Source organism: Oncorhynchus gorbuscha, linkage group LG10 (genome assembly GCF_021184085.1).
Source record: "Oncorhynchus gorbuscha isolate QuinsamMale2020 ecotype Even-year linkage group LG10, OgorEven_v1.0, whole genome shotgun sequence".
Classification (NCBI taxonomy): Eukaryota; Metazoa; Chordata; class Actinopteri; order Salmoniformes; family Salmonidae; genus Oncorhynchus; species Oncorhynchus gorbuscha.
This window is the reverse complement of record NC_060182.1, coordinates 66,057,155-66,066,928: the sequence shown is the minus strand read 5'-3', so window position 1 is coordinate 66,066,928 and position 9,774 is coordinate 66,057,155. Positions and strand designations below refer to the sequence as shown.

At 42.3% G+C, this 9,774-nt stretch overlaps 2 protein-coding genes across 5 annotated transcripts; one reads left to right on the top strand and one right to left on the bottom strand.

Annotated features, from left to right (window-relative positions):
- Nucleotides 1-369: 369 nt before the first annotated feature.
- Nucleotides 370-5,631, bottom strand: LOC124045235 (UDP-glucose 4-epimerase-like). 3 transcript variants are annotated; one of them, XM_046364511.1, is made up of 11 exons: nt 5,438-5,631; nt 3,752-3,885; nt 3,460-3,578; nt 3,164-3,277; nt 2,670-2,846; nt 2,428-2,541; nt 2,213-2,279; nt 1,952-2,037; nt 1,712-1,789; nt 1,386-1,500; nt 370-1,211 (listed from the first exon to the last, which is right to left on the bottom strand). In XM_046364511.1, the coding sequence occupies exons 2-11, from the start codon at nt 3,870-3,872 to the stop codon at nt 1,141-1,143; spliced, it is 1,062 nt and encodes a 353-aa protein (XP_046220467.1). In that variant the 5' UTR covers nt 3,873-3,885; nt 5,438-5,631; the 3' UTR covers nt 370-1,140. The 3 variants fall into 3 exon arrangements, with proteins under 3 accessions (XP_046220467.1, XP_046220469.1, XP_046220468.1); XM_046364513.1 differs by having other exon boundaries at nt 3,460-3,572; XM_046364512.1 differs by having other exon boundaries at nt 3,460-3,575; nt 5,438-5,630.
- An 889-nt stretch (nt 5,632-6,520) lies between these two features.
- Nucleotides 6,521-8,897, top strand: LOC124045234 (kazal-type serine protease inhibitor domain-containing protein 1-like). 2 transcript variants are annotated; one of them, XM_046364510.1, is made up of 4 exons: nt 6,521-7,721; nt 7,946-8,106; nt 8,274-8,421; nt 8,553-8,897. In XM_046364510.1, the coding sequence occupies exons 1-4, from the start codon at nt 7,241-7,243 to the stop codon at nt 8,669-8,671; spliced, it is 909 nt and encodes a 302-aa protein (XP_046220466.1). In that variant the 5' UTR covers nt 6,521-7,240; the 3' UTR covers nt 8,672-8,897. The 2 variants fall into 2 exon arrangements, with proteins under 2 accessions (XP_046220466.1, XP_046220465.1); XM_046364509.1 differs by having other exon boundaries at nt 6,522-7,721; nt 8,247-8,421.
- Nucleotides 8,898-9,774: the final 877 nt, after the last annotated feature.

Genomic DNA, 9,774 nt, shown 5'->3' with positions numbered 1-9,774 from the left:
CCTTGGTTGAATCGTGTTGCACTGAGATAGGCACAGAGGTACGTACAGCCCTTTTCTGTGCGGCTGCAAATGAGTTGAACAGGAGAGGGAGAGTGGTGGGTGTAGTGGGTTGAACAGGAGAGGGAGAGTGGTGGGTGTAGTGGGTTGAACAGTTTCAGTGAAGCTGATAGGTTGATCTGGCTCATGACATCATCTTGAATAAAAGAAAGACTGATTTAGAAATTAGTTTGACATTGTCATAGTTCAACAGCTGAATAGACTTCATTAACATGGTCCCAGAGGTAGCAAGATATTCAGTTGAATGAAGTAGCTTCCCTACCCATTCCACATATACAATTTCATTCTTCAAATAAATAAATGATACTATAGTACATTCAATGACTTTATTATGTAGACTATAGGCTACTCCTGTATCTACCTTGTACAATGCTGTACTCATTGAATGAAGTAGCGTACCCATCCACATTTACAATTTAATTGATCAATTACAGTGGGGCAAAAAAGTATTTAGTTAGCCACCAATTGTGCAAGTTCTCCCACTTAAAAAGGTCAGAGAGGCCTGTAATTTTCATCATAGTTACACTTCAAATATGACAGTCAAAATGAGAAAAAAAATCCAGAAAATCACATTAAAAATCATACAATGAATTTATTTGCAAATTATGGTGGAAAATAAGCTGCTCACTTTCGGTTGTTTGAAAAGGAAATAATATCCAAAATATCGTTATTTTTTAAACACGCCTAAGAAAGTTGGCTGCAATTTCAGTTTAATCTACATATTGTGGTTAAAAAATGAAAAAATGATTTCACAATGACACAATATATTTTCTTTGTTTAGAAAATGTATTTATTTCCCCATTTTTATGGCTATTGACTCAGCTATTATATCATTGGAGAAAATGTCTATGACAATACATACAAATGACAAGACAGAGATAAGACATGGTATTTTTCACCTAAGCATTGGAGAAGTACCTGTATGGAATCAACAACATAATATTAAGTCATTATGAAATATAAATCATTCATTTTGCCTTGAGGTCTCTTCATGTGTGAACGCGAAAGAAAAATGAAGAACTTTATGATTTGCTTTGGCCCAGTAACATAGGAGTACGTGAAGAAGATGAGCATTGAGTGACATCATATTGAAGACGGGCTGTTATTAGTGAATCCGGTTGGGTTTTTGGACTGCCAGCGCCACAGGTCCTCACCTTTGGAGACAACCAGAGGTATGACATTACGAGAATAAACATTTGCTCTTTGTAATCAAGATTGTGCATTGAACTGAGGCCTGGAGCTGTCGTGTCGTGTCGACAAATGATGTGCAGACTCAGAGTAACAATGAAAGTAAAAGGGTAGTAGTAGTTCACTAAAGGTGTACTTACACATTCTCTCCAGGTCGAAGTCAGCTTTCCAGCCCAGCTCTTTCTCAGCCAGAAGGGGGTCAGCATAGCAGGATGCTACATCTCCTCCTCGCCGAGGGGCGATCAGGTACATGATCTGTGGCAAAGACAATCATTACAGTACAACCACCCCCACGTGAAATGGTTTGATCTGAAATGAGCCGTCAGACAGGCATTGCTTGAAGTAGCCGCTTTCTACACATGTAGTTCTAAAAATGATACCATTCCCTACAATCAAGAGGAAATAAATCTAGGAATACTGTTGGATGAAGGCTCTGAAGTTTTTAAAAGAGTCTCAAGTCACTCACTTCCTTCCCTGAGGCCTTCTCCATAGCCTTCACCATCTGGAGCACAGAGTAACCAGTTCCTGTTCCTAAATTATACACCTAGAGAGTGAGATACAGGGAGGGAGAGAGAGGGGGGAAATGTCACATTTCTATATGAACATGGCCAAGACCTGAGAGATTGTGACTGAATGAGGAAAGACAGGAAAAAAATCACTCAGGTAATAGTGTGTTCAGGTAATTCAAGCAGTCGGTATACTGTACCTTGCATCCACAATTGTCCTTCAGTTTCTTGAGGGCAGCTATGTGTCCTTTGGCCAAATCCACAACGTGGATGTAATCTCGCACTCCTAAAGAGAGAAAGAGGAGAAGGATTATTTTCCGAATTGGATGCATTTCACAAAAAAAATATATGACTTGACATTTACCAGACTGTTATGATTTTGATTTAATTCTATTCAATGTTGTTTTCAATCAATGTCAACCAACCCACTTTTGTTTAAGCAGAAAGTCAGTCATCATTACCTGTTCCATCAATAGTATCGTAGTCATTCCCAAACACATTGAGGTGTTTTCTTCTCCCAATGGCCACCTGGGTTAGCGACGAGAGAACCACAGCACATAAAGTGAAGTCAATTACAATACTACATCCCAGTGACAAGAACAGAAATTAGTAAAGGAACAACTCAAAGTGGTATATATTGCGTCATTCAAGGTGGATAAACATTGCTTGTGGTTACCTGGGCGACATAGGGCAGCAGGTTGTTGGGGATGCCCTGAGGGTCTTCTCCGATGAGCCCAGAGGAGTGAGCCCCGATCGGGTTAAAATAGCGCAGCAGCACCGCGTTCCAGTCCTGTGAATACATACAGTAGTATTGTTGTACACACTGTTATTCAGGACATCTATCATGCATGGGACATATGTAACAGATGGCCAGGGTGTGTGTGATGTTGAATAGAGAACCTGGGGTAGGTACAGTACCTTCTCTGCCTTACACTGGTCAATAATCATCTCCTCTATGAAGAACTTGGTCTTGCCGTAGGGGTTGGTGCACCCACCAACAGGGTGCTGTTCGTCTATGGGAAGCCGCTGGGGGTCTCCATACACCGTGGCTGAGCTGCTGAAGACCAGATTGCGCACGCCATGAGTCTGCATCACCTGGGAGGGAGGCATGCAAATGCACACACACACACACGGACAGACAGACAGCAGCCCTTGAGACAGCAATCTAAGGCACACACACGCTTAAGCATGCAGACTAACATCAGGAAGCGGGTTGAGATTATTGCAAGCGACAAACACTAGTAGTGGGTCAAAAGTAAAAGACAAGTACAGTGCTACAAAGTTATACAATCAACCCACAAGCACTTGTGCACTTTGGTAGCAGTTCTAGGCAAGCAGCAGTGAATGCCATTACATAATAGGTTGCTTCAAAAAAATGCAAGGCAAGTTAAGATTGAGGTGTTCTCGCTTACCTCAAGCAAGTTCATGGTTGCAGTGAGGTTGACCTGATAGTACCTCAATGGCTGCTCAACGGACTCACCCACCGCTTTTAGACCAGCAAAGTGCATTACAGCACTGAATGAATGCTGTTAGGACATGAAGACAGAGACGAACAGGTAGAAACCGAAACAAAGACAAAGGGTCTTGAGCAAAAATGCTAATAGGGCCAGGAGTTGTCCCTGACTCCATGACCTGAAGAGGAAATCCTCTGGGGCCTTGTTGAAGCCTGTGAACACTGTTCAGCAGGGAGACATGTGCAGTTTTAAACCTGTTTGAAGAGCTCCTCCAGGCCTGGGCGGTCCAGCAGGTCCAGCTCATAGAACTCAATGCTGGTGTCCAGGATTTTCTCTATCCTCTGCAGGCTCTCAGGGACATCCCTTTCTCCTCCAAAAAACAAAAGGATGTGGAACAATGATCAACACATATACACAAAACACACCTACACTGTAAGTGTTATCAGCATCACACACAAAACAAACAGTAACTGTCAAACAGATAGAGTGTCATAGGCCGTATTAGCCTACCCGCAAAGCCGCACTAGGCAAACTAAGGACATTTACCTTGGACGGCATTGCTGAAGTTATCTATGACCACAGGGCAGAATCCCGCCTCAATCAGTTCCACCACACAGTGGCTGCCGATATAGCCTCCTCCCCCAGTCACCAGGACCTTCTGTGCCATCGTGACCCCCTGCCTTTCAAAGACAAAACACATCACACACCAGCAACACACGACACACAACAATCGTTAGTGCACATAGCAACATTCTAGAGATGTGCTCGGCCTCAGATCTACCTTAGATCAATGCTTGGCTTTGATGACACTGTCACAATATTTCAGGACAGCCCAGGTTACCTTTTGTCTTAGAGATAACAACCCATAAAACCTGGAGTGCTTGTAAAGCTAGAAAATAAATGACAAGATGTATGTAGTTCAACTATTCAATTTCAGTGCCCCACCCCACCCACGTCAACACTTAGTGCACCTGTACAACCAGGAAACAGATGATGAAAAGGTAACATACGGTGCCTTCAGAAAGTATTCAAACCCCTTGACTCTTTCCAGATATTAATTATGCTTTGGATGGTGTGTCAATATACCCAGTCAATGCAAAGATACATGCGTCTTTTCTAACTAAATTGCAGGAGAGGAAGGAAACTGCTCAGGGGGATTTCACCATGAGGCCAATGTTGATTTTTAAAAAACAGTTACAGAGATGAATTGTTGGGATAGGAGAAAACTGAGGATGGACAACACCATTATAGTTACTCCACAATACGAACGTAAATGACAGAGTGAAAAGCCTGCACAGAATAAAAATATTCCAAAACATGCATCCTGTTTGCAACAAGGCACTTAAGTAATACTGCAAAAAAATGTGGCAAAGAAATACACTTTTTGTCATGAATGCTAAGCATTATGTTTGGGGCAAAGCTACCATCACATCATTGAGTACCACTCTTCATATTTTCAAGCATGGTGGTGGCTGAATCATGTTATGGGTATACTTTTCATGGTTCAGTCTGCTTTCCAACAGACACTGGGAGACAAAGTCACGTTTCAGCAGAACAATAACCTAAAACACAAGGCTAAATCTACCCTGGGGTTGCTTAACAAGATGACATTGAATGTTCCTGAGTGGCCTAGTTACAGTTTTGACTTAAATCGGCTTGAATCATTTTTAAAAAGATTAATGGGCAAATATTGTACAATCCAGGTGTGCAAAGCTCTTAGAAACGTACCCAAAAAGACTCACAGCTGTAATCACCCCCAAAAGGTGCTTCTACAAAGTATTGACTCAGGGGTTTGAATACTTATGTAAATGAGTTCTCTATTTCATTTTCAATATATTTTAATACTTTCTGAAGGCACTGTAGGGTGCAGTGAAGAAAGAGTCTCTGCCAGATCACATTATACTGCAGTTGCAATTAACCTGAATATGACTGAGCCCAGGCAGAACCTTTTTTTCCAAGACACATCAGCAACATAATTCATTTCTAAAAATCAACTGAACTGCTATAATTATGCGTGACAATCCTGCCTGTAAATCATCAGCCACTAGAGTCTGAAGTCTATTGTCCATCTAAAATCGGCAGTTAACAAGAACATTATTGATGTGGTAAAGTTAGCAAGACATTCACATGAAACTCTTCTGATTGAGTTATTTATTGCAGCTACGCTGTCACCACTGGATGAGTTACCGCTGTCATTCACCCAGGAGATCATACATGAATTAAAATACTTACTTGAACCTCTTCTCCAGGAATTGTCTTCGCGGGAAAGATGACGTCCGAAGAATATAGTACAGATAGAGTGTGTGTCAACGACTGCCAACAAAAAAATAAAGATATCACCTGAAATAAGTCTCCCTTGTCAAGTGCAGTTGTTTGGACATATTTCTTGTTTCCTGTTCAGATACGTGGACCATGCGTAAGTCAGAACAATCAAATACTACATCCGGTAGCGTATGCGCGGTTCTTTCAAATTAAAAGCCCATTTAAAGCCTTTTTCCTGACTTTTTAAGCAGATATAATTAATGCAGGAAGAGCTCGATTTTCTTAGAGACTTAAAGATGTTATAATTGTATTATCAGAAATGATCATATTTTACTTTCTATTTCTATTTATCAGAGAGGACTTTTATTTTTGTAGCGTCACCCAGTTCAGTTGGAACATTTACGGACCACATGCGCTAACTTCTTGGCACTGATACGTGGACGGCGTCAAACAACGAAGCCTCACATGCTCTGACGTCAGAATTCACCGGATGAAACCATGTCTTTGACTATTTAGAGACAGTACCGTAATTGTGGTGGCAATGAGCTTGTGCATTGGATTGGCCGGCTATGGCCACATTGGAGGAACAGAAACTAGAGTTCGAAAAAAATTACCCTGACACAAAAAATGTACAAGCATAGTTAACATATTTTTTGGGCAGGAGGAAGTAATGAATCATCATTATGAACAGATATTTAAAAACATGAAAAATGCAAACTTCCATTCTAATTTGGACATGATTCAAGCCATCCTCTTATCCAAGATGATTTTATATCGTTGCAAATGATACCCCCAAACTCTCAAGGAAGAACAATATGTTTCTTTGTATCTCAGCTTTAAACAATTTGTTTACCAAATAATAACAAAAAAACATGTGTTTCAAAAATGCACAAAACAACTGAGAGATATTAAATAACATTCTTGCATGTGTATTCCCAAAATGCAGACAGATTCACTGGCAGACACAAAGCATTGCCAGACCCAGGAATGTCACATGGCTCCACTAGCCAGAGTGGCTCTGATAGAAAGTGAGAGAGAGAGGGATGATAAAATCGAAAGGATGTCATCATAAATTGACATTTACGTGCCATCTTAACGTAGATACATGTTTCAGTGTGTATGGGAGATTACTTATGGTCTGTGCAGATGACAGATTTGTAGGAGAGGAGGCCTATGTGAAATAGACATTGAGGGGCATTCTTTTATATGGTGTGGCATTTTTGAAACTCTTGCACCATTCCAGGCCTGCCGAGGAACACTGGCACATGAAGAAAGGCAGTCATTGTGACGGAGGAGAGGAGACGGGAGAAGAGAAGAGAGAAGTATTCGGTGGGTACAATTTCCTCACACCTCCTTTACGTGCAGAATTTAATTGCTTTCTCTAAAACTGGAGAAACACAAACGGGAGACACTATTTGAGAAAGGTGAACAAAAGAAGAAGGCATTTGGAACAAACACAGAAATCCAATAATCCAGAGGAGGACCAACCCAACGTGGCACTGAAGACAGAAGGGAACATTTATTATATTACTTCAGCTCAGAGAAGAACAACACAGCCACAGGCTTTTACACAATAACAACCAGATCAACATTCTCCAGCTTTGGACAGAGCCAGGTTTGGGTTCTACAGAAACGAGCCATTTGCAGTTTGGTGCTGGTTTGGGGTTCTGCAGTGTCTCCTCTTTCTGTAAGTTTCCAAGGAGAAATTGCTCTGACAGTGACTGACTTAGAGAGCATTTGCGCTTTGTGTGTTTGTTGTGGGAAGCACATACCATGGCCTGGGCTGGGGTGTGGTTGTGTATGTGTGTCGGTGTGAGTGTATCTGTCCATCTGATCCTTGGGGTGCCCCCCCAGCACCGCGGCTGGCTGCGTCTATGGGAGGAGGGCGAGGGCTGTGGGGAGTGTGAGAGGGAGCGCTGCCCTCTGGCGCCCTCTAACTGTCCAGCAGGGCAAGTGCAGGACAGCTGCGACTGCTGTGAGCAGTGTGGCAACGTGGAGGGGCAGCAATGTGACCCGGATGGGGCGCAGTTGTTCTATGGGCGCTGTGGAGAGGGGTTGGTCTGCCAGAGGAGAACCAGGAGAGGACGGAGGGGCCGCAGGAGGGGTGAACCAGAACCTAAGTGTGTGTGTGAGGCACAGGGCTCTGTGTGTGGCTCTGATGGACGCACCTATCCCAACCTGTGTCAGCTGAGAGAGGCAGCCAGCCGGAAAGGAACCCCTCTGAGGCTCACTGGACAGGGACCATGCTACTCTGGTGACTATAGTCAATTCTTATTATAGCATCAGTTAGGTTAAATCTATTGGTCTAATAATAGAGTAGAGAGACTGCTGCTGTGACATGGTTTTAATGTCTTAAAAGAGCTACAGCTTTAAAGATTCGCTAGATTATTTACATTTTAAAAAGTAATGTGGATATGTTCTGTGAAAAGAGCCACAATGTAAACCCCGGTCTCTATATGGCGTTCCTCTCTGGCTCAGCTCCTCGTATCTCCAGAGCCCCCAGAGACCTGTCCAACTACACTGGAAACGACATTGTGTTTGGCTGTGAGGTCTCTGCCTTCCCTCTGCCCAACCTCAGCTGGAGGAAGAAGGGCAGTGACAACTTCCTGCCAGGGGACGATCCACACATCTCTGTCCAGGTCTAATGATGTCACCAGTGTACCACTTTACTATTTATTTATGTCAAAGTTTACTGAAGTTTACATTCCGTTGTTGAAGTTGGACTTGCACGTGACATCTGGTGTATTTATGTGGCCTGTGTCTGGTCCTGTATACCCAGACTCCGCCCTCCCTCTCCTCCTCCCAGGCTCGAGGTGGCCCCCAGAGGTACACAGTCTCTACCTGGCTGCAGATACAGAATCTTCACCTCTCAGACGCAGGGATCTACTCCTGCATCTCCCACAATGCACTGGGGGAGACGTCTGCATCCGCCCGTCTCACGGTGCTCAGACAGGGTGAGACAGGGCAGCTAATACTATCCATATAGCATTCCATCTGTAAGATCCCAGTCCAACACTGCATATGATTTGTAACGGGTGTTTTCACCATTGGCTTCTTCACCCCCCCCGATCTGTCTCTACATCAGAGCTGAGGGTTCTGAAAGGCCGTCTGAATGAAGAGGAGGATGAAGAGGAGTATTACTATGACGACACTGAGGAAGGCAGCGATGATGGGCAGACAGAATCTGGAGACTACCTGGGATGAACTGTGGGTCTATATAACAACAACAGTGTTTAACTTACAGAAAATGAACCAACTGACTAAAGGAGAGGAGGAGCAAGAGCATGTAGTCTGAGCATGACGTTTGTTAACTAAATGTCCTCATACGTAGAATACCACATATCAATAGACTAGTTCTTCTATTAGTGTATCATACTATGGCACGCATTATCATAGCACGAAGGCAATAAAACACTGTTGTTAACCTTTTGTATGTTTGTATGTCATTATTTGCAACTTGTTTTCCATTTGCATTCTGCATGTTGTTCTGAATCACAGCAGCAGAGGGTGCTATGCCCATGCATTACACTTGTTCTCAATTGCTAAAACACCATTTCTGAAACCTTGCTCCATTTCCTGAAAACAGTAAACACAAAACCTCCTCTTCAAACCCTATTTACATAACCTCTGACTCCTCTCGCAAAATGAAACATTCGCCTCGAAACAATTTGACCTGTGTTCAAAATCAAACACTGCTCTCAAATCATAAACAAAGTGATCAAAATGATATACACTCTCAAGCACTCAGTAAACAATACCCCGAAAAATAGAAAACACATTGTTCAAAACATACAATTCTCAGGGAGAAGTACATTTTTAATCTAAAAAAATATTCATATTTTTCCGTCATTGTCTTTTGATGAACGAAAACGTTCTATCATAGTAGCTCAAAATTGATCAGAAATTACTACTCTGCTTTGCTCTTTGCAATTTTGTTTTTTGTTCTTCCTCCTCCTTGTACCCCTATTTTTACAGTACTGTACCCTACATCTCACAAACTTGTCCTTCGTCTCTGTGATACTGTAATTCTTGTTCTTTGTTGATATGAACCTGCAACCAGTCAACATCTTTTGAGCAGTCAGTACTGTTACAGTTTTTCTCAGTCGCTTTGGTGCATTTTTCACATCATCCCTAACATGTGCAAAATAATAAGTGCATTTCTCAGAACAATTTGTACAAACTGCAATATACAATAGATATGTTTCTAAAACTAGTCAGTCACTAAAAATCCTTAGTACATCTCTCAAAAGTAAATATTCATGCCAATGATCATGTCAGTGTCATCAGAATGATAAGTCATTGAGTCA